The sequence below is a fragment of the Salvelinus namaycush genome, chromosome 9 (assembly GCF_016432855.1).
Source record: "Salvelinus namaycush isolate Seneca chromosome 9, SaNama_1.0, whole genome shotgun sequence".
In the NCBI taxonomy this organism is placed as follows: domain Eukaryota; kingdom Metazoa; phylum Chordata; class Actinopteri; order Salmoniformes; family Salmonidae; genus Salvelinus; species Salvelinus namaycush.
In genome coordinates, this window is record NC_052315.1 from 9,682,511 (window position 1) to 9,707,880 (window position 25,370).

At 43.1% G+C, this 25,370-nt stretch overlaps 1 protein-coding gene across 1 annotated transcript in view; it reads right to left on the reverse strand.

Moving 5' to 3' along the window:
* LOC120053824 (zinc finger protein GLIS1) overlaps positions 1 to 25,370 on the reverse strand; it is a 162,536-nt gene that overhangs the window by 18,294 nt on the left and 118,872 nt on the right. The window contains exons 6-7 of the mRNA XM_039001086.1: positions 22,754 to 22,841; positions 22,664 to 22,693 (exon numbers count right to left, since the gene is read on the reverse strand). Coding sequence (XP_038857014.1) covers positions 22,664 to 22,693; positions 22,754 to 22,841 — 118 coding nt within the window. The remainder of the gene's footprint in view (positions 1 to 22,663; positions 22,694 to 22,753; positions 22,842 to 25,370) is intronic.

The window sequence follows — 25,370 nt, forward strand, 5'->3', positions numbered from 1 at the left end:
AACAACAAAGGGAGACCACGCATTACTTAAATGTAAAAAGGAATACATTTATTAAACTAAATAGTAATAAGTACAAAAATGTAACATAAGCTGTGGACGTCTGTAGGATCAGTAGTATGTGCAGTGTGTGGATGAGTGGAGAGGGTGTTGGCTGATGAAAACAAACCAAAAACACAAAAGGTGCTGGAAGCCAGCCTGCCAGTCAGGGAACAGAGAGTGTTGGCTGATGTGCTACCCTTTATAGCCTGCAGGTCAAGCCTGCCCAGGTGTACCACATCAGCTGACATCTTCCCCAGCTCTGCAACAAGCAGACTACCAAACAGGAGAACCCAGCAGACAGAGTGGGAGGGACATCACCCCCCCTCTAAGAACAGGGTTCCACCACGAACCTGAAACAAAACAGAAACGACCAAAACACAAAAAAACAAATGTTGTAGTACTTATTACTAAACAACACAATAAAAATAAATATTTATACACACACACACACATATTTATATACACACTACTGTTGAAAAGTTTGGGGTCACTTAGAAATATCCTTGTTTTTGAAAGAAAAGCAAATTTTTTGTAAATTAAAATAACATCAAATTGATCAGAAATACAGTGTAGACATTGTTATTGTTGTAAATGACTATGCCACAACTGTCAGTAAGTGTCCATGATTGAGTCTTTGAATGAAGAGATGGAGATAAAACTGTCCAGTTTGAGTGTTTTTTGCAGCTCGTACCAGTCGCTAGCTGCAGCGAACTGAAAAGAGGAGCGACCCAGGGATATGTGTGCTTTGGGGACCTTTAACAGAATGTGACTGGCAGAACTGGTGTTGTATGTGGAGGATGAGGACTGCAGTAGGTTTCTCAGATGGGGGGGGTGAGGCCTAAGAGGGTTTTATAAAGGATGAGGGCTTCCGTCTGGCCACTCCACAATAAAGGCCTGATTGGTGGAGTGCTGCAGAGATGGTTGTCCTTCTGGAAGGTTCTCCCATTTCCACAGAGGAACTTTGTCAGAGTGACCATCGGGTTCTTGGTCACCTCCCTGACCAAGGCCCTTCTCCCGATTGCTCAGTTTGGCCGGGTGGCCAGCTCTAGGAAGAGTCTTGGTGATTCCAAACTTCTTCCACTGTGTTGTTGGGGACCTTCAATGCTGCAGACATTTTTTGGTACCCTTCCCCTGATCTGTGCCTCAACACAATCCTGTCTCGGCGCTCTACGGACAATTCCTTCGACCTCATGGCTTGGTTTATGCTCTGACATGCACTGTCAACTGTGGGACCTTATATAGACAGGTGTGTGCCTTTCAAAATCATGTCCAATCAATTGAATTTACTACAGGTTGACTCCAATGAAGTTGTAGGACATCTCAAGGATGATCATTGGAAACAGGATGGACCTGAACTTAATTTCGAGTCTCATGGCGAAGTGTCTGAATACTTATGTAAATAAGGATTTATTTTTTTACATTTATACATTTGGTACAATTTCTAAAAACCTGTTTTGACTGTGTCATTATGGGTATTGTGTGTAGATTGATGAGGAATTTTTTTTATTTTAATCAATTTTAGAATAAGGCTGTAACGTAACAAAATGTGGAAAAAGTCAAGGGGTCTGAATACTTTCCGAATGCATTGTATGAGGCGAAAAGTCGGTCACTCACTCATTCCTTCAAAGACATGGCATACTCCCAGCAGCTAGCTAGCTAACGTTAGGCTCCGCGCTTTTAGCTTGCTAAAAAAATAGCTAGCTACATAAATTGGTCCGCTAGCCTAGGGCTGTCAAACTCAATCAGCACAAGCCATATTGAAAAAAATAGACATAACATATGTGTTTACAAAAAACGTGCAACTGCGAACCAAACTGGCCATTGTTTTATTAGGGAAAAATATGGCTCTTTATAATGTCCACTTATCACATTGTATTGGTCCCATACACATATTTAGCAGACGTTATTGCGGGTGTAGCGAAATTGTTGTGTTCCTAGCTCCAACAGTGCAGTAATATCTAACAACTCACAACAATACACACATCTAAAATTAAAATGATGGAATTAAGGAATATATACATATTAGATCGAAAAATATTTAAGTCTGATGGCCTTGATATAGATGCTGTTTTTCAGTCTCTCGGTCCCAGCATTGATGCACCTGTACTGACCTCGCCTTCTGGATGATAGCGGGGTGAACAGGCCGATGCCTGTTTTTTGCCTTCCTGTGACATCGGGTGCTTTAGGTGTCCTGGAAGGTAGGTAGTTTGCCCCCGGTGATGCGTTGGGCAGACCGCACCACCCTCTGCATGTATCACTGGTGCGGTTGAATACAGCATTGTTGTATGGTGCACTCAAAATGTATTGTAGTTGAATAGCTAGCCTACTGTTCAAATGTTGCTGTAATAGGCCTACATGTTTCTTCTTTGCATGGCGTTTTGTTGCAGGTTTAGTTTTTTGGTTATTCATTGTGAAGCTTAAAAACGAAGCCATACTGCAACATTTTATTAACCTAGCTAGGCCTGTGGCATGTGTCCGTACACTTTTCATCCGCTGCGCGCTGTAAACCGGACACAAGAAAGCAGCGTAATTGAAGTTCAATTCACCAATCCTAGCGCATCAGGCTGTAATTTCATAAAGTAGATGAATCAACCATTGACTCATTTATACTTGCTTGTGTGTGTGCCAGCCCTATTAGCTACGTTATGACTGACTTTTGATCATTTCCCTTGCTAGTTTGATTGTATTGACATTCCCAGCCTTAGTTACATTTGTCCGTTTCTGTTCAAAATAGTGAGTCATTGAAACAGAACCAGTGCATCCTGAATGGGTGGAGGCTGCAAACAATGTACCAGGCCAGCTGTGATTTACAACCTAATAGCAATATTTTTGGGACTACAAAGAAATGTATTGGTGAATTATATTAATCATGCATTGAACTGCATCCATCTATTCTGCCAACAATGTCTTAGTGTACGTCATGGAATTTTGAGTCAAATAGAACCTATTTTTAAAACCTCTTATAAAGTTGGTTTTGAAGCATAAACTGGGAATTTGATATTCATGACTGTTCTTATGATGGTCTGTTTGTTTCATAACTGCAAAGTAATTAAAACTCTGTCAGTTCCACTTGAAATGTTTCGTTATTGAATACAATGCTATTTCTTACAAAGAATAGTATTGAGACTTCATGAGAAGATTTTATAAGACTTGAGTGGAGGTGAGAGAGCAGGCTCTGTGGCTTGTGATTTGTGTGTGGGTGTGTGTGCGCATGTGTGTGTGTGCGGGTGTGTGTGCCAGCCCATTAGTATTTGTAGAAGTCTAAATGTGTCTGACGTTGCGGTCTGAGCATCAGAAAACAGTCCTGTTGGACGGTGATTCACATCACCAATGTAACAGTGAGAGAGAGGCTCATGAAAAATCCCAATGACAGCTGAATGCTCTACTGAGAGCTCCACTTGAAAGAGCTCAGCTCAGCTCTGCCCAGGGGTCAGCTGAGTTCCGTCCTGGGGCTCTCAGGTTGCCTAAGAGGGGCAAGAGACTCCAGTCAGCAGCCCCCTCTGCTCCCCACTGGTCCTCCTGTACTGTAAATCTCTCCTCACTGTCCTGTCTGTAATGTCTTTCCCAGTGTCCAGGGGAAGTGAGGCGGTGAGGAGAGGACTGAGGAGAGGACTGCTCCTGGTTTCTGCAGTACTGTTCCCCCAGCTGTGCTCAAGTGGAAGAAGGGCCTGTCTGACAGCTCTTTGAAATGGTTACAAGCTTGATTCATTACCCCCAAATCATCAATCACAGACCTTAAACGGTTTCCCCTTCAGCCCCAACATCTGCTATCAGACCAGAAAACATTCTACAAATAATGGCTGTGATTTCTTCAATTTCATCGCTCGGCTCAGCGGCGCAGGGGTTCCCTTAGCGTTTGGGGATGGTTCTGGGAGCATTCTGTGAGGATTCTATATGGGTTTTTTATTTGGGTTCTGAGAGGGTTCAGTGACGGACCTGAGAAATGTTTGATTGTGACGGTTCTAACAAGGATCTGTGATGATTCTGAAAGTGTTCTGTGTGAGTTCTGTCAGGATTCTCTGTGAATTTGTAGGGGGTTCTATGAGGGTTCTGAAGGGTTATGTTGGTGTTTGTAGATGACACTTGGTGGCATAGCCAGACTTGTAGCCTGTCATAATGACATGGACCTATGGACTTGAAGCAGTTGAAGTTATGTGATCTAGCAGTGTATCCGGAAAAACAATAATTCAGGTCCTAAAAGGAAGAAAGACATTTTCCTGAGTAAGATTGGGCCTATCAAACAAACTTATAACCGACAATAACTTTTGAACCCGCCTATAACATCCGTTCTATTGGCCAACGTGCATTCACTGGATAATACACTGGATGAGCTGTGTTCGAGACTTTCCTACCAACAGGACATTAAAAACTGTAATATCTTATGTTTCACTAAGACATGGCTGAAATATGTATAATATACAGTTGGCTGGGTTTTCTGTGCATCGGCAGGACAGAACAGCTATGTTCGGTAAAACGAGGGCTGGGTGTGTGTGTCTATGTGTCAATAACAGCTGATGCGCGATGTCTACTATTAAGGTAGCCTCCAGTTATTGCTCGACCGGAGGTAGAGTACCTCATGATAAGCTGTAGACCACACTATCTACCAAGAGAGTTTTCATCTATTTTTTTTTTTGTAGCCGTCTATTTACCACATAAAACTGATGCCGGTACTCATACAGAAGCGCCGCTCCTAGTGGCCAGGAACTTTAATGCAGGCAAACTTAAATCCGTTTTACCTCATTTCTACAAGCATGTCACATGTGCAACCATAGTGTAAAAAACTCTAGGTTTTTTTTATACATAGGAAAAAATTCTAAAAACCTGTTTTTGCTTTGTTATTATGGGTTATTGTGTGTAGATTGATGAGGGAAAAAAACAATTTAATCGATTTTAGAATAAGGCTGTAACGTAACAAAATGTGAAAAAAAGTCAAGGTGTTTGAATACTTTCCGAATGCACTGTACATCTTCAACATTTGCTATCGGTTGTCATTTTTGCCTTGTACATTTTAGATGGAGTCCAGTAAGTTCTATTAAATATACAGTTGAAGTCGAAAGTTTACATACACTTTGGTTGGAGTCATTAAAACTTGTTTTTCAACCACTCCATAAATGTCTTGTTAACAAACTATAGTTTTTGCAAGTCGGTTAGGACATCTACATTGTGCATGACACAAGTCATTTTTCCAACAGCTGTTTACAGACAGATTATTTCAATTATAATTCACTGTATCACAATTCCAGTGGGTCAGAAGTTTACCTACACTTAGTTGAGTGTGCCTTTATACAGCTTGGAAAATTCCAGAAAATGATGTCATGGCTTTAAAAGCTTCTGATAGGCTAATTGACATCATTTGAATCAATTGGAGGTGTACCTGTGGATGTATTTCAAGGCCTACCTTCAAACTCAGTGCCTCTTTGCTTGACATCATGGGAAAATCAAAACAAATCAGCTCCTTGGGAGCAATTTCCAAAAGCCTGAAGGTACCACGTTCATCTGTACAAACAATACTACACAAATATAAACACCATGGGACCACGCAGCCGTCATACCGCTCAGGAAAGAGACGCGTTCTGTCTCCTAGAGATGAACGTACTTTGGTGCGAAAAGTGCAAATCAATCCCAGAACAACAGCAAAGGACCTTGTGAAGATGCTGGAGAAAACAGGTACAAAAGTATCTATATCGACCTAACCTGAAAGGCCGCTCAGCAAGGAAGAAGCCACTGCTCCAAAACCACCATAAAAAAGCCAGACTACAGTTTGCAACTGCACATGGGGACAAAGATCGTACTTTCTGGAGAAATGTCCTCTGGTCTGATGAAACAAAAATAGAACTGTTTGGCCATAATGACCATCGTTATGTTTGGAGGAAAAGGGGGCCGCTTGCAAGCCGAAGAACACCATCCCAACCGTGAAGCACGGGGGTGGCAGCATCATGTTGTGGGGGTGCTTTGCTGCAGGAGGGACTGGTCCACTTCACAAAATAGATGGCATCATGAGGGAGTAAAAGTATGTGGATATATTGAAGCAACATCTCAAGACATCAGTCAGGAACTTAAAGCTTGGTCAGAAATGGGTCTTCCAAATGGACAATGACCCCAAGCATACTTCCAAAGTTGTGGCAAAATGGCTTAAGGACAACAGTCAAGGTATTGGAGTGGCCATCACAAAGCCCTGACCTCAATCCTACAGAAAATGTGTGGGCAGAACTGAAAAAAGGTGTGCGAGCAATGACGCCTACAAATATGTCTCAGGAGGAATGGGCCAAAATTCACCCAACTTATTGTGGGAAGGTTGTGGAAGGCTACCCTAAACGTTTGACCCAAGTTAAACAATTTAAAGGTAATGCTACCAAATACTAATTGAGTGTATGTAAACTTCTGAACCCACTGGGAATGTGATGAAAGAAATAAAAGCTGAAATAAATAATTCTCTCTACTATTATTCTGACATTTAATATTCTTAAAATAAAGTGGTGATCCTAACTAACCTAAGACAGGGAATTTTTACTAGGATTAAATGTCAGGAATTGTGAAAAACTGAGTTTAAATGTATTTGGCTAAGGTGTATGTAAACTTCCGTATTATATTGAACCATTTGTGTTTTAGGCACTCAGCACATTTTAAAGCAGTTTTCCCACATATTTTTCCATTCAATTTATTGTATTTTCATCTTCAAATCTTTACTCCATTTCTCTCTTAAGGGAAGGTGTAGCCCCCTTGTTTTCTAGTTTTAAGAATTTATACACTCTAGAAGCCAGGTGTTTTTTGGAACGGACATGCTTTATGAAACTTTCCAATTTGTTCAAATCATGTTTAAATGTAATTGTTCTATCTACTGACTTGACTGCCTGTACAATCTGAATTATTCTAAAATGGTTGGTAAAGCTGGTCATATCCTTTAGTTCATTCAGACCCATAATTTGACCATCTTTATACAAATCGGACACGGTCCAAACTCCCATCTGTAGCCAATCTCCACAATACCAGTCTGTGATTAATTATTAATATGTGTGAATTACTCCAGATATTTGTTTGAAAGGAGGTGCAAAAGGAGATTTCTAATTTATTTCCAACAATTTTAAGAACATTCCAAGAAGCAGATATTTTTGGATAGTCTTTCAGATATTCAGGTAGTATTCCGTATGCTATCAATCTAAGTAGCAAGTGGTGGGACATTTTTCCTTCAATTGCTAACTAAGAGGGGTGTTATTTTGCTGGGTAATTCCAGTGCCACATTTTTCTTGTTACATATGATATGTAATATGTTTTAATATCTGGAAGGGCCATGCTTCCTTTATATTTTGACATAATTAATTTCTCTAAGGTGATGTGGGGATTGCTTTGAATTCCATTTAAATGTAGGGATCATTTCATTGATCTTATTATAGAAGGATTTCGGGACATTAAGAGGCTTAGTTTGTAGTTGGAGCCATTGTCATTTATATTGTTTACATTCTGAATGTTAAAAAGCGGGAGGACCATCTCACATCGTCTACTTTCATGGAATTCACAATAGCTTCTAGCCCTCTCCTGCCTCTGTAACACCATGGTTTCCTCTTGGATACCCCAAAAATTGGGTTGGAATTACAGAAAGAGCCCAGGACAGTTGAGTTTAAGTCAAAGTTGAAGCCAGAATTGGGGTAAATAACTGCCGATCTGATGTTCAAATCAAATCAAATTGTATTTGCCACATGTGCCGAATACAGCAGGTGTAGTAGACCTTATTGTGAAATGCTAACTCACAAGTCCTTAACCAACAATGGTGTTTTAAGAAAATATCTACTAAATAAACTAAAGTAAAACATTTATAAATAATAATATAAAAAATATATTACATAAAAAATAAATAAAAAATAACACTATAAAATAACAATAATGAGGCTATATACAGGGGGTAGTCCGGGTGGCCATTTGATTAATTGTTCAGCAGTCTTCTTATGGCTTGGGAGTAGAAGCTGTTAAGGAGCCTTTTGGGCCTAGATTTGGCGCTCCGGTGCCGCTTGCCGTGCGGTAGCAGAGAGAACAGTCTATGACTTGGGTGACTGGAGTCCTTGACAATTTTTTGTGCTCTGACACCGCCTAGTATATACAGTCGTGGCGAAAAGTTTTGAGAATGACACAAATATACATTTTCACAAAGTCTGCTTCCTCAGTTTGTATGATGGCAATTTGCATATACTCCAGAATGATTAGATGAATTGCAATTAATTGCAAAGTCCCTCTTTGCCATGCAAATGAACTGAATCCCCAAAAAACATTTCCACTGCATTTCAGCCCTGCCACAAAAGGACCAGCTGACATCATGTCAGTGATTCTCTCATTAACACAGGTGTGAGTGTTGACGAAGACAAGGCTGGAGATCACTCTGTCATGCTGATTGAGTTCGAATAACAGACTGGAAGCTTCAAAAGATGGGTGGTGCTTTGAATCATTGTTCTTCCTCTGTCAACCATGGTTACCCCCAAGGAAACATGTGCCGTCATCATTGCTTTGCACAAAAAGGGCTTCATAGGCAAGGATATTGCTGTCAGTAAGATTGCACCTTAAAGAATGGTACCAACACATCCTCCAAGAGCAACTTCTCCCAACCATCCAGGAACAGTTTGATGACGAACAATGCCTTTTCCAGCATGATGGAGCACCTTGCCATAAGGCAAAAGTGATAACTAAGTGGCTCGGGGAACAAAACATTGATATTTTGGGTCCATGGCCAGGAAACTCCCCAGACCTTAATCCAATTGAGAACTTGTGGTCAATCCTCAAGAGGTGGGTGTACAAACAAAACCCCACAAATTCTGACAAACTCCAAGCATTGATTATGCAAGAATGGGCTGCCATCAGTCAGGATGTGGCCCAGAAGTTAATTGACAGCATGGCAGGGCGGATTGCAGAGGTCTTGAAAAAGAAGGGTCAACACTGCAAATATTGACTCTTTGCATCAACTTCATGTAATTGTCAATAAAAGCCTTTGACACTTATGAAATAATTGTAATTATACTTCAGTATTCCATAGTAACATCTGACAAAAATATCTAAAGACACTGAAGCAGCAAACTTTGTGGAAATTAATATTTGCGTCATTCTCAAAACTCAAAAGTTTGGACACACCTACTCATTCAAGGGTTTTTCTTTATTGTTACTATTTTCTACATTGTAGAATAATAGTGAAGACATCAAAACTATGAAATAACACATATGGAATCATGTATTAACAAAAAAGTGTTAAACAAATCAAAATATATTTAATATTCTTCAAAGTAGCTAGCCTTTGCCTTGATGACAGCTTTGCACACTCTTGGCATTCTCTCAACCAGCTTCATGAGGTAGTCACCTGGAATGCTTTCCCAACAGTCTTGAAGGAGTTCCCACATATGCTGAGCACTTGTTGGCTGCTTTTCCTTTACTCTGCGGTCCGACTCATCCCAAACCATCTGAATTTGGTTGAGGTCTGGTGATTGTGGAGGCCAGGTCATCTGTTGCAGCACTCCATCACTCTCCTTCTTGGTAAAATATCCCTTACACAGCCTGGAGGTGTGTTGTGTCATTGTCCTGTTGAAAAACAAATGATAGTCCCACTAAGCGCAAACCAGATGAGATGGCATATCGCTGCAGAATGCTGTTGTAGCCATGCTGGTTAAGTGTGCCTTTGAATTCTAAATAAATCACAGACAGTGTCACCAGCAAAGCACCCCCACACCATAAAACCTCTTCCTCCATACTTTACGGTAGGAAATACCGATGCGGAGATCATCCGTTCACGTATACCGCGTCTCACAAAGACACGGCGGTTGGAACCAAAAATCTTAAATTTAGACTTAAATTTAGACAATTTCCACTGGTCTAATGTCCATTGCTCATGTTTCTTGGCCCAAGCAAGTCTCTTCTTCTTATTGGTGTCCTTTAGTAGTGGTTTCTTTGCAGCAATTTAACCATGAAGGCCTGATTCACGCAGTCTCCTCTGAACAGTTGATGTTGAGATGTGTCTGTTACTTGAACTCTGTGAAGCATTTATTTGGGCTGCAATCTTAGGTGCAGTTAACTCGAATGAACTTATCCTCTGCAGCAGAGGTAGCTCTGAGTCTTCTTTTCCTGTGGCGGTCCTCATGAGAGCCAGTTTCATCATAGCGCTTGATGGTTTTTTCGACTGCACTTGAAGAAACTTGAAAAGTTTTTGAAATTTTCCACATTGACTGACCTTCATGTCTTAAAGTAATGATGGACTGTCGTTTCTCTTTGCTTATATGAGCTGTTCTTGCCATAATATGGTCTTGGTCTTTTATCAAATAGGGTTATCTTCTGTATACCCCCATACCTTGTCACAACAGAACTGATTGGCTCAAATGCATTAAGAAGGAAATAAATTCCACAAATTAACTTTTAAGAAGGCACACCTGTTAATTGAAATGCATTCCAGGTGACTACCTCATGAAGCTGGTTGAGAGAATGCCAAGAGTGTGCAAAGCTGTCATCAAGGCAAAGGGTAGCTCGGGAGCTATAGTGATAAATTCTACATGATACCATATGTGTTATTTCATAGTTTTGATGTCTTCACTATTATTCTACAATGAATAAGTAGGTGTTCTAAAAGTTTTGACCGGTAGTGTACATTTATACAAATAATGTAGATAATGAGAAATAATAATATTAATTACCTATTTATTTATTGTTCTTAAAATTCTGTTGCAGGACAATCCATATATGCAACATTTGTATTTCAAATGTTTTTTAGGATGAAATTGTGCAAAGAAAAGGAAAGTATTAAAATGTGAATAAGTCAAAATAGGAGAGAGAAAAATGGTGTCATGCGTTTACATGTGTTTTTTTGTTTGTTGTTGTTTGGTTAGTGTGATATGTTGAATGTGTTGTAAAGAAATTATTAATACAAAATCAGTAAATGATTAAGGAAATCGAGAGGGGGAGAGGGTTGTCTCTTCATCGACAACAAATAGTGTGCTGACTCGAGCGCAGTGGAAGTCTCGACTCATTGTTCACCGGTCTTGGAATACCTGATGGTAAAATGTCAACCCTTCATACCTCGCGAGGGAGTTTTCAGCTGTTATCGTGACTGTTGTCTACATTCTACCTCAGGACAAGAAATATAACAGGCTGGCATTTAACAAACTGTATGAGGCTATAAACAAGCAGAAAAACGTGAACCCGAAGGCTGCCTTTCTTGTCGCCGGAGATTTTAATTCCACGTCATTAAAACACGTGATGCCCAACTTTCATCAACACGTCTCCTTCGCCACTAGGGGCGATAAAGTCTGAGACCACTGTTACTTTACTCACAAACAAGCATACAAGGCCCTCCCTCGTCCGGCATTTGGCAAATCAGATCATGACTCCATGCTCATGCTTCCTGTCTACAGGCAGAAGCTCAAACAGGAAGTAAGTGTGACTCGCTCTGTTGAGAAATTGACATCAGAATCAGAGATTATGCTACAGACTGCTTTGCTAGTGTTGATTGGAATATGTTCTGAAGACACTGCCGATAAAATTGACGAGCTAACCACAGCCGTCACTAGCTTCATAAGGAAATGCATCAGCGACATTGTCCGCACAGTGAAGGTTCGCTGCCTCCCCAATCAAAAGCCCTGGATTAACACAGAGGTTGGCTCTATACTAAAGGATTGGGCTACAGCACACAGGGCTATCACAGACAACCCTGAGGCTACATATGAAAACAGGAACAAGTACAATAAGTCCCACTATGACCTCTGTAGAGTCATCAAATGAGCAAAAGGACAATATAGGAATAAGGTGGAATCATATTACACAGGCTCCACCGCCAGCCGCATGTGGCAGGGGCTACAGTCTATTACGGATTACAAAGGAAGTCCCAGCTGTGATATGCCAAATGATGCCTCTCTTCCAGACAAACTCATGCATTTTATGCATGCTTTGACAATAACAACACAGTACTGTGCGTGAGGGCCCCCGCCGAACCAGAGGACTGGGTGATCTCGATCTCCGAGGACAACATGAGTAAGGTCTTTAATCAGATCAACACTCGCAAGGCCGCAGGGCCGAACAATATTCCAGGGCGCGTTCTCAGAGCATGCGCAAATCAACAGGCAGGCATATTCACGGTAATTTCAACCTCTCCTTGTCCCAGTCTGTAATCCCCACATGTCTCAAGCTGACCACCATCATTCCTGTTCCCAAGAACTCTAATGCTTCATGCTACAATGACTACAGCCCTGTAGCACTCACATCTGTAATCATGAAGTGCTTTGAGAGGCTGGTTATGGCACACGTTAACTCCAGCCACCCTAGACCCACTCCAATTTGCATACCGCCCCAACAGATCCATAGACGACGCAATCTCAATTGTACTCCACACTGCCCTCAACCACCTAGATAAGAGGAATAGCTATGTGAGAATGCTGTTCATTGACTACAGCTCAGCGTTCAACACCATTGTCCCATCCAAGTTCATCACTAAGCTAAGGATCCTGGGACTGAACACATCGCTATGCAACTGAACCTGGACATCCTGACAGGCCGACCCCAGGTGGTGAGGTTAGGCAACATCCCCTCCGTCATGCTGACACTCAACACGGGGCCCCACAGGGATGTATGCTTAGTCCTCTCCTGTACTCCCTGTTCACCCATGACTACATGGCCACGCATGACTCCAACATCATCGTCAAATTTTCTGACGACACAACGGTGGAAGGCCTGATCACCGGCAACGATGAGACAGCCTTAAGGGAGGACATTCACACTCACAGGACTCTACACACTCACGCACTGCCAGCTCTAAAAGTGTTACTCACTGCCAGCTCTAGAGGTGTTACTCACTGTCAGCTCTAAAAGTGTTAACATCGTAGAGTCTCCTACTTTGCCAATCCTGCTGACTATCCTCCCTCAGAGAACAAAGTCCAACACATGCGAAGGTGAAGACTCATCACTTCTTCTTCAACCCCAACAAACACAGCGTGGTCGAACGCCTCTTAATCAACTAATACGGCCACACCAACACAAAAGCTCTTGCCTAGAAACCATTTGCAACACATCCACTCAAGGTAGAGGGAAGGTAAGAAGCCAAGATTGAAAGTATCGATTCAATAATCAAAAACAACTTGAGTTTTTATAGTCCCCCTAGTAAGTGTGCATTGTGTTCCCGTAACAATAAGAGAGAACGATGGGGCGTCTGGATTGGACTAACTTAGCAAACAATGGCAGATGTGTCCATAAATTGTGAACACTGCAGGGCATCTCTCCTTTCCTCCATAGTACCACTATATTTCTTCCTGGTCATCAACCTCTCTTTCACAAGTCACTTGCTTACTACTATGGTCTATAGGATCTCAGAGATTTCCAAGTTTAATAAAAAAGTCAGCACTTTTTGAATGTGAATCGGAGGTCAGTTTTATTTGCAAATCACAATTGTTCGTTTTTTGCAGATGTTCTTTACTAATATTGTACTTCTCAGTTTAATTTACACCCAGTCTTTTCAAATGGAAAATACTCTGATCCAGGGAAAGTGGATCTAACATTTTCCTGTAAAACACAGAGAACTTGTTTCTAAACCGAATCAGGTCTAATTAATTAGTATCAGTATCAAATTCAGCATGAGATTGAGTTTAACACACTTTAACACACTCAGTCTTCATAACAGGAAATCAGTGCTGGGACAGTGTCTGCCATCATTTCAAATGTCAAAGTTTACTGTAGTATGAAAGATACAGTTGAAGTCGGAAGTTTACATACACTTAGGTTGGAGTCATTAAAACTCGTTTTTCAACCACTCCGCAAATTTCTTGTTAACTTCTTATGGCTGCAGCCCGACGTCGGTACACTTATGACAACAGCCAGCTCAAAGTGCAGGGCGCGAAATTCAAAAGATTTTTTTTTTTTTATATTTAACTTTCACACATTAACAAGTCCAATACAGCATATGAAAGGTACACATCTTGTGAATCAAGCCAACATGTCCGATTTTTAAAATGTTTTACAGGGAAGACACAATATGTAAATCTATTAGCTAACCACGTTAGCAAAAGACACCACTATTTTTACTCCATCAGTTTTTTACTCCATCAGTAGCTATCACAAATTCGACCAAATAAAGATATAAATAGCCACTAACCAAGAAACAACTTCATCAGATGACAGTCTGATAACATATTTATTGTATAGCATATGTTTTGTTAGAAAAATGTGCATATTTCAGGTATAAATCATAGTTTACATTGCAGCTACAGTCAGAAATTGCACCGAAAGCAGACAGAAAAATTACAGACACCAACGCCAAATAACTAAATACTGTGGAAGGACCACCAGAGGGCAGGCTGGGCTCACGGATGGTAGCCCAACAAGGCATGGGAGACAAGTGAACCAGAGGCAATTAAGCACAGCTGACACTACTAATGAGATATTCTCCTTCCCCTATAAGAGAGAGTATGGAACCAGCAAGGAGGGGGGACTATCTCTGGAAGATGGCCACCGAGACAGAGGAGCTATCTAGGAAGAACCATTAAGACGGTGACAATGTCGTGACTTTTTGTGGTAGTTTAAAGACAATCGTATTGTGTTCCTGTTTTGCTCTGGAGAAGAAGATATATGTTTTTTCCTTTGGAGAGTTTCATTGATTCTGTTGGAGTGTTTGTGTTGACCAAATGCCCTCAATATAGAACTTTGTTCAATCAAGAAAACCTACTCCTGACTCGTTTGTTCCACCTTCCCGCTTTAGAGTGACGCCCAATTACTTGGTCCGCTCACATTGGTGGAGAATGTGGGCATTAGGTGGACGAGTGACACAAGGATAAGTGAGTAATTCAAGATTCTTCCAGTAGACCAGGAGGAACCATTCAAGTACGATGGATAACGCCCTACTACAACAATTGATCACGGCACAGCATACAACTATAGAACTCCTGCAACAACAGCTGAGCCGGCGAGAAGAACCTAGAGTTAAGCCAAGAGCGGCTGCTCACGCCATCTTACCTCGTCTCTCCAAGGAGGATGATATTGAGGCCTTCCTCATGACCTTCGAAAGGACGGCCACCTTGGAAGAGTGGCCGCCCACAGAATGGGCGAGCGCATTAGCCCCTCTTTTGACCGGGGTGGCTCAGGAAGCCTATTTTGACCTGGATGCCCGCGAAGCTGCAGACTATGGGCGACTAAAAACCGAGATCCTATCCCGGTACCAGCTGACTGCCAGAGATAGGGCCGTAAAGTTCCATCAATGGACCTACACAGCTGACAAACCCGTCCGTTCCCAGATTTTTGCATTAATACGACTGACGAAACAGTGGCTAGAACCTGAAAAGGGAGTAGGACAGGTGATAGAGACTCTTGTAGTGGACAAGATATTGAGGGAATTACCCAGTGACTTAAAAAGGGTTGTGGGGCAAGCCAACCCGTTGTCAGCCGACGACATAGCACAGGCGGTGGAAACATATCGGTCTACAGGGGAGTTGTTAAAAAGTGACAAGGAGGAACGGAAGGATTCTTCCAATCCCGTACCACGACTCACCCCGGCGCGTCCGCCACCGAAACGTCCAAACCCCCTCCGGAGGTGGGAGAAGTCATCCCCCACACAGCAGGGTCGGTGTTATAAATGTCAGTCTCCCAACCATTATGCCCCACAATGTCCTAGCAAGGACGAGCCCATGGTCACAGAGTCATCACTGCCCACCCCCACACATCTCGGTTTGAGGGGGCAGGATCAACACTGTTGGTTAGCAGAAATAGCTCCAGCCCCAGAGATTCCAGTTCGAGTCGAAGGACAAGATGTGGTAGCCATTCTCGACTCGGGAAGTATGGTTACGTTAGTAGAGGAGCGGCTGGTGACCGCCGCAACACTGCTACCAGACAAAGTAGCCGTATCCTGTATCCATGGAGACACCCACTATTACCCCACTGTGAATCTGCCGATTCTCACTCCAAAAGGAAGGTGTACAGTCAGGGCAGGGAAAGTGCCCCAGCTGAAGGTACCATTATTGATCGGGAGAGACTGTCCCCTATATAAGGAGCTTCGGCAGATGACGTTATGCGTGGAAAGAAGGGGGACAGGAAAGAAGAGAAAATCCAAGCCCGAGGTAGTAGTCCTACAAGGAGACGTAGCTACGTCCTCGTCCTCTGCAGCAGAGGAAGAAATAGCAACCCAACGTTTACGACAGATATTCCAGGAAACCACCGATGAAGACACCTGTGAAGGGTTATACACTACACAGGAAGGAAGGAGCAACCAGACGCTAAGGGATATATTTGAAGCTCCATCCGAGGAGGGAACCTGGAAGGGGTTCTCATCGGTCACCCCTGAGGGGGATGGGGAACATCCTCCACATCCCTCTACCGAGGTTGATCTGCCCCAGGAATTAAAGGGACAGTTCGGCACCTCGCAGCATAGAGACCCAGACCTAAGGGAGGCCATGAGGAAGGTGAAGGTGATCGACGGGAGGAACGTCGACGGATCAGGTGAGCCCCCTCTTCCTTACTATGCAATCAGGAGGGGTCTCTTATACTGGGTCGTACGACGAAGGGGGGAAAACCAGGAATTACTAATGGTGCCTAGACCATACAGGGATACAGTTCTACAGTTAGCCCATTCCCACGTCCTAGGAGGACACCTGGCTCGAGACAAGACTATTGACAGAATCATGCAGAGATTCTATTGGCCCCGGGTCACCCGGGATGTGGCCAGGTATTGTAGGACGTGTGATCAATGTCAACGTACAGCTCCACGGCCACACCTGCGTAACCCTTTGATTCCTCTCCCCATCATAGAGACTCCCTTTGAACGCATAGCTATGGACCTCGTAGGACCCCTCCCAAAATCCGCCAGAGGACACGAGTACATCCTAGTGGTCATAGATTACGCTACCAAGTTCCCGGAGGCCATACCCCTGCGTAACATGTCGTCAAAGGGAATTGCCAAGGAATTATTCATGATGTTCTCTCGGGTGGGCCTCCCCAAGACGATCTTAACTGATCAGGAAACCCCATTCATGTCGCGGTTGATGAAGGACTTGTGTCGGTTGTATCAGGTTCAACAGATACGTACAAGCATATTCCACCCTCAAACAGACGGGTTGTGTGAACGCTTGAACAAAACGATTAAAAGCATGTTGAGAAGAGTGGTGTCCCGAGACGGGAAAAACTGGGACATGCTTCTCCCACACTTAATGTTTGCCCTGCGAGAAGTACCCCAAGCATCCACTGGATTCTCTCCGTTTGAATTGCTCTATGGCAGACCCTGTCGAGGGATCCTCGACTTAGCCAAGGAGACCTGGGAGACCCAACCATGCCCCTTTCGATCCACAATAGAACATATTACCCTGATGAGAGACCGCCTGTCAGCAGTGTGGCCCATAGTCAAGGAGCATATGGAGAAGGCACAAAGGACCCAAGGCCGGGCCTATGATAAGTCCGCGACCCCCCGTGAGTTCACCGTGGGAGAGAAAGTGATGGTGCTCGTGCCCACGGCCGAACATCGCTTGCTGGCACAGTGGAGGGGACCCTACGAGGTAATGAAAAGGGTCTCACCGGTCAATTACCTCATCAAGCAACCTGATAGAAGGAAGAAGGTCCAACTCTATCACATAAACCTGTTAAAGCCCTACCATGGAAGAGAGGAGGAGGTGGCTTTGATGGCCCTGGAGGGAAAAGGAAAAGAGGAGGCTCTACCACCAGTGCGCCGTGGTCAAACTCTCCTGCCGGAGCAGTCAAGACAGCTAGACAAGCTGATTATGAACTTCGGTCGAATATTCTCTCCATTCCCAGGACAAACAGATGTCCTGTTCCACCATATCCACACTGAACCCGGCAAGAAGGTGCATATCCGCCCTTACAGGATTCCTGAGGCTCGCCGAGTCATCGCTAAGAACGAGGTAAGGGAGATGTTGAGGATGGGTGTGATCGAGCCATCGACGAGTGAGTGGTCCAGTCCCATAGTCCTGGTCCCCAAATCCGATGGTAGTATGAGACTCTGCAACGATTTTAGGGCCGTGAATGCCATCTCTACATTCGATGCGTATCCCATGCCCCGCGTGGATGAACTCTTGGAGCGCTTAGGAAAGGCCAAGTTCATCACCACCCTGGATTTGACGAAGGGATATTGGCAAGTGCCGGTGGCTCCGTAGGATCGCCCAAAGACTGCCTTCGCCACACCAGAGGGGCTTTTCCAGTATGTGAGGATGCCCTTCGGACTGCATGGTGCCGCTGCAACTTTCCAACGCCTCATGGATGCCATTCTACGGCCCCATCAAGAGTATGCAGCGGCGTACATAGACGATGTGGTTATCCACAGCGAGGACTGGGATAGTCACCTCCTGCGATTACGGGCGGTGCTCGTGAGTTTGGAAGCCACAGGGTTGACGGCCAATCCAAATAAATGCTGCCTGGGTCTGTCCGAAGCGGAATACCTGGGGTACACCGTGGGGAATGGGAAAATACGCCCACAGGCAGAGAAGACCAGGGCAATTCGGGACTGGCCGCGACCCCGGACCAAGCGGGACGTTCGGGCCTTCTTAGGGATAACGGGATATTATCGCCGTTTTATCCCGGGATATGCAACCATTGCCAATCCCCTCACAAACCTCATCAAGAAAAACTTGCCAAACCAGGTAGAGTGGAAAGACGAGACGGAAGAGGCCTTCCAATCGCTAAAAGATGGCCTGTGTTCTGATCCCGTCCTACAGGCTCCGGACTTCTCACAAGAGTTCATTGTGCAGGTCGACGCCTCGGATACAGGGCTAGGGGGCCGTACTAGCTCAGGGTAAAGGCGAAGCAGAGAAGCCGATTCTCTTCATAAGTAGGAAGCTCAGCGATCGGGAACAGAGGTATGCTACCGTAGAGAAAGAGGCCTTAGCCATTAAGTGGGCCCTCGATTATCTCCGGTACTACCTACTGGGTCGGAGGTTTGCTTTAGTAACGGACCATGCGCCCCTCACGTGGATGGCTGGTAAGAGAAACAATAACAACCGAATAGCCAGATGGTTTTTGTCTTTACAACCGTTCTCTTTCCATGTCATCCACAGGGCCGGATCGAGGAACGGGAATGCAGACGCGCTGTCCCGACGCGACCAAGACGGTGCGTCTGGCGCCCGACCCTCCGGTTCGGTCCTGAGGGGGAAGGTATGTGGAAGGACCACCAGAGGGCAGGCTGGGCTCACGGATGGTAGCCCAACAAGGCATGGGAGACAAGTGAACCAGAGGCAATTAAGCACAGCTGACACTACTAATGAGATATTCTCCTTCCCCTATAAGAGAGAGTATGGAACCAGCAAGGAGGGGGGACTATCTCTGGAAGATGGCCACCGAGACAGAGGAGCTATCTAGGAAGAACCATTAAGACGGTGACAATGTCGTGACTTTTTGTGGTAGTTTAAAGACAATCGTATTGTGTTCCTGTTTTGCTCTGGAGAAGAAGATATATGTTTTTTCCTTTGGAGAGTTTCATTGATTCTGTTGGAGTGTTTGTGTTGACCAAATGCCCTCAATATAGAACTTTGTTCAATCAAGAAAACCTACTCCTGACTCGTTTGTTCCACCTTCCCGCTTTAGAGTGACGCCCAATTACTTGGTCCGCTCACAATACTCATCATAAAACATTTCTGAAAAATACATAGTGTACAGCAATTGAAAGACAGGAATCTTGTGATTCCAGACAATATTTCCGATTTATCAAGTGTTTTACAGCGAAAACACAATATAGCGTTATATTAGCTTAGCACAATAGCAAACATAACAACAGCATTGATTCAAGGCAAAAATAGCGATAACGTATAAACCACCAAAATATATTAATTGTTTCACTAACCTTCTCAGAATTCTTCAGATGACAGTCCTGTAACATCATATTACACAATGCATATAGAGTTTGTTCGAAAATGTGCATATTTAGCGGCACAAATCGTGCTTATACAATGAGAATAGTGTCCATAACGTCAAGCAATCTGTCCGGCGCCATCTTGTAAAGGCACCTATTCTTATCGAAAACTATTCATAAACTTGACTAAAAAAATACAGGTTGGACAGCAATTGAAAGACAAATTAGTTCTTAATGCAATCGCTGAATTACATTTTTAAAATTAACGTTACTGCGCAATACAGGCTGCGATAAAGCAAGGCTACACTGCAAGTAATGGCGGCTTATGCATTTTACTTTTTCCAACAGAACAATGAATTATCAGCATAAATAGTTCTTACTTTTCGATGAACTCCCATCAGAATCTTGGGAAAGGTGTCCTTTGTCCAAAAGAATCGTTGCTAGGTTGGAGAACGTCGTCTTCAACGTTGCAATTAGCAGTAAACAATAGCCATGTGGGCCAGAGATACCCAACTTCCTACAACGTCACGAAAATAAATACCCGAAAATCGCAATATACTGACATAAACTGATATAATTCGGTTTAAAATAACAACATTACGATGTCTTCAACACCTATATCGAATAAAAACAGAGCCGGATATATCTAGGAGCTAAAACGGGAGCTTCTAAAATGACATGCAAAGACCCTCCCTGCGTCAGAGCGAAGAGTGGAAAGATGGGACACTTCGGTTCCAAGCAATTTATAACCTTTGGGAACTACGTAGAAACTCCATTTCAAGTCTCCCTATTCGCTGACACCCAGGGGAAGGCGTATGCAGTGCATCTCAACCAATAGAGGACAGGCAAATTAATACACAGGTCTCAGAACAGCCAGCAAAATTCTGCATTCTGACATACACATAGGAAAATTGCTCTAAGTCCAGTTTTGTTTCACCCACAGATATAATTCAAACGGTTTTAGAAACTAGAGAGTGTTTTCTATCCAATAGTAATAATAATATGCATATTGTACGAGCAAGAATTGAGTACGAGGCCTTTTTGAAATGGGCACCTTTTATCTGGCTACTCAATACTGCCCCTGCAGCCCAAACAGGTTAACAAACTATAGTTTTAGCAAGTCGGTTAGGACATCTACTTTGTGCTTGACACAAGTAATTTTTTCAACAATTGTTTACAGACAGATTATTTCAGTTAGAATTCACTGTATCACAATTCCAGTGGGTCAGAAGTTTACCTACACTTAGTTGATTGTGCCTTTATACAGCTTGGAAAATTCCAGAAAATTATGTCATGGCTTTAAAAGCTTCTGATAGGCTAATTGACATAATTTGAGTCAATCGGAGGTCTACCTGTGGATGTATTTCAAGGCCTACCTTCAAACTAAGTGCCTCTTTGCTTGACATCATGGGAAAATCAAAAGAAATCAGCTCCTTGGTAGCAATTTCCAAAAGCCTGAAGGTACCACATTCATCTGTACAAACAATACTACTCAAATATAAACACCATGGGATCACGCAGCCGTCATACCGCTCAGGAAGGAGACGTGTTCTGTCTCCTAGAGATGAACGTACTTTGGTGCGAAAAGTGCAAATCAATCCCAGAACAACAGCAAAGGACCTTGTGAAGATTCTGGAGAAAATAGGTACAAAAGTATCTATATCTACAGTAAAACGAGTCCTATATCGACATAACCTGAAAGGCCGCTCAGCAAGGAAGAAGCCACTGCTCCAAAACCGCCATAAAAAAGCCAGACTACGGTTTGCAACTGCACATGGGGACAAAGATCGTACTTTTTGGAGAAATGTCCTCTGGTCTGATGAAACAAAAAAATAACTGTTTGGCCAAAATGACCATTGTTATGTTTGGAGGAAAAAGGGGGAGCCTTGCAAGCCGAAGAACACCATCCCAACCGTGAAGCACGGGAGTGGCAGCATCATGTTTTGGGGGTGCTTTGCTGCAGGAGGAACTGGTGCACTTCACAAAATAGATGGCATCATGAGGGAGTAAAAGTATGTGAATATATTGAAGCAACATCTCAAGACATCAGTCAGAAAGTTAAAGCTTGGTCGCAAATGGGTCTTCCAAATGGACAATGACCCCAAACCTACTTCCAAAGTTGTGTCAAAATGGCTTAAGGACAACAAAGTCAAGGTATTGGAGTGGCAATCACAAAGCCCTGACCTCAATCCTATAGAAAATTTGTTGGCAAAACTGAAAAAGAGTGTGCGAGCAAGGAGGCCTACAAACCTGACTCAGTTACACCAGCTCTGTCAGGAGGAATGGGCCAAAATTCACCCAACTTATTGTGGAAAGCTTGTGGAAGGATACCCGAAATGTTTGACCCAAGTTAAACAATTTTAAAGGCAATCCTACCAAATACTAATTGAGTGTATGTAAACTTCTGACCCACTGGGAATGTGATGAAAGAAATAAAAGCTGAAATAAATAATTATCTCTACTATTATTCTGACATTACACATTCTTAAAATAAAGTGGTGATCCTAACTGACCTAAGACAGGGAATTTTTACTAGGATTAAATGTCAGAAACTGAGTTTAAATGTATTTGGCTATGGTGTATGTAAACTTCCGACTTAGATCAGTGTGTTGGTGGATTGGTCACATATGTGGTCAGAGTAGGATGAAGTTGCACCTACACACTGATCTAGGGTCAGTCTTGCATTTCCCTCCTTAATGATTACGGTTAAGAATTGGAAAGGCTAAGCTGATCCTAAATCTGCCACTACAGGCAAATTCTACCTGAAGTATTAGGATCTGGGGTTAAAGGTTAGAGGCCAGGGGTTAGTGGTTAGGGGATAGAGTGACCTCCGGTGTGCACCTGTGAAGATGTCTTGTCCCAGTCCGGGGGAGCGGCCGTCTTTCCCATTGAACAGGTGCTGCTGCGAGGGGGTAGGGCAGTTCAGGTGCTGGTGCTGGGAGGGGGCGGAGCCCTGCAAGTGCTGCACCGACAGACACTCACTCAGGACGTCCTGCTCCAGGTGGGGGAACGGCCTCAGCTGTCAATCAAACAGAGAGACAGGGTTACTGTACAATACAAGTGGTCAAGAAGACAAAGTGAACAAAATGAAAATACAATTGAGCGGGAGCAGTGCCCTCATTGGATGTTGGAGTGGAAGAGAGATGATTTGTTTTTCCTTTGAGTCATGCATGAATTTCAATGTTTGTTTGGACATCTTGCATACCAATGTAAAGCCAAGACGTGAAAAGTGAAAACCTGTCTCTCTGCCAATGGTATCTGGGCACGCGAACACACATTAAACTGCAGACTATCATGTGGGGTGGAATTGGGGCAGAATGCGTGGGAACAGAGGTCCTAAAGTGCAATCATTATTTTGACATGTCAAACATGTTTCTGAGCTGAATTCCTGCATTCCCACTGATTGTAGTCAGTTACCAATCTAAGTCCAAATTCTAATCCCACCCCTGGGTTTATGTAGCTAGCAGTGGTCTCAAGGTAATATACATCAAAATGATAGGTAGTCTGTCAAATAGATCAGTTTTACTCTGTTCTATACATCAGCACAGTGAGTTACACTGTCGTAAAATGTTATAGTGGACTGTAGTACAACCCAAGCCAGAGCATTGCAGGAATCCTAAAAACCATGTCGTTTCCTTTACTCTGCAGATGTACCTTTACATTTGAGGTGATGTCAGATGTACCATTAGATCTGAGGTAATGTCAGATGTTGCATTAGATCTGAGGTAATGTCAGATGTTGCATTAGATCTGAGGTAATGTCAGATGTTCCATTAGATCTGAGGTAATGTTAGATGTACCATTAGATCTGAGGTAATGTCACATGTTCCATTAGATCTGAGGTAATGTCAGATGTTGCATTAGATCTGAGGTAATATCAGATGTTGCATTAGATCTGAGGTAATGTCAGATGTTGCAATAGAACTGAGGTAATGTCAGATGTTCCACTAGATCTGAGGTAATGTCAGATGTTGCATTAGATCTGAGGTAATGTCAGATGTTCCATTAGATCTGAGGTAATGTCACATGTTCCATTAGATCTGAGGTAATGTCAGATGTTCCATTAGATCTGAGGTAATGTCAGATGTTCCATTAGATCTGAGGTAATGTCAGATGTTCCATTAGATCTGAGGTAATGTTAGATGTTGCATTAGATCTGAGGTAATGTCAGATGTTCCATTAGATCTGATGTAATGTTAGATGTTCCATTAGATCTGAGGTAATGTCAGATGTACCATTAGATCTGAGGTAATGTTAGATGTTCCATTAGATCTGAGGTAACGTCAGGATGTTGCATTAGATCTGAGGTAATGTCACATGTTCCATTAGATCTGAGGTAACGTCAGGATGTTAACATCAAGGTTTGTCATACAGAATACCTGATTTTATGCTGAAGGACAAGGCCAATATGCTGTGTCTCGACAGTGACTGGAGTGAAGGGATAGGTGAGACTTTTATCCCTCTAACCAGAATGATTAGTTGATTAGCCCACAGTGCTAACTACTTAAGGTTTGTGGGTTTGATCCCTAATTACGCTACAGATTTCTACACATAAGCTACACTAAACTACACTGAATGTCAGTCTCTCACATTGTGTTAGGGCATATGCTAAATGACTGTAATGTAGTGTAACGTCAACGCTCTACCAGGACATTAACGCTGTAGCTCTGCCAGAAGGAGCTGACATCAGTAACATAAGGAAATATGGTATAAAAAATAGCCATTTGTGTAAACTGGCCAACAAGCACAACAGTCTTTAATAAAGCAGTGCATCAGTTAATTACTAGTGACATCTCAACCACAGAGACTTAAAGGAAATAGCAGGCTTAGAGGCCAGCTTCACAACCACAGGCAGCCCTCTTATTAGAACCAGGAGAAAGAAAGGATAAGGACAACCAATCCAACCATCTATCATTCTATTCATCCCTCTGTCCATCCATTATCTTGTTTACAGGTTGGACACACCCACGAAGCAAGCCAACAGGATGGATATGTGGTTGGAAGTGTGCGATACCTCACACAAAGATATCCTAACAGATTAGTATGTCAGGGCTGCCATGGAATTCATTCAGGATGGATTGAAAAGCCAGTCTGGATTTGATATTTGACTTGGCGCGAGGTATTTATTAGACATTATTTAGATATCCGAGTGCAGATGGATTGCTGTCTTTACATATCACTGATCAATTCGACAATCATTAGTTAAATTATCATTTGAACACGTCGTGATTGGATACCCTTCCTTACAAGCTCCTTGCAACAATTCATCAAGTCTAATTGTGCCTCTGCCTTTCAAAACATGACATAATTCATTTTTTTCTGCTCCGAGATGGAGCGAGAAGGTTTGTTTGACATTTCTCCACAGCATCTGGACACTATTCTGCTCTAGCTACAGCGTATTAACAATGGTATAAGCCTCACATGTGTTTCCGTTTTACAGCTAAGCAAAGGAACACATCATTCAGGCCCGGCCGACGACATTCAGGCCCTTTCAACAACAATGAGACCATTCTCTCTCTCTCGCCATTCTCCCCATATTTATCAGCAGA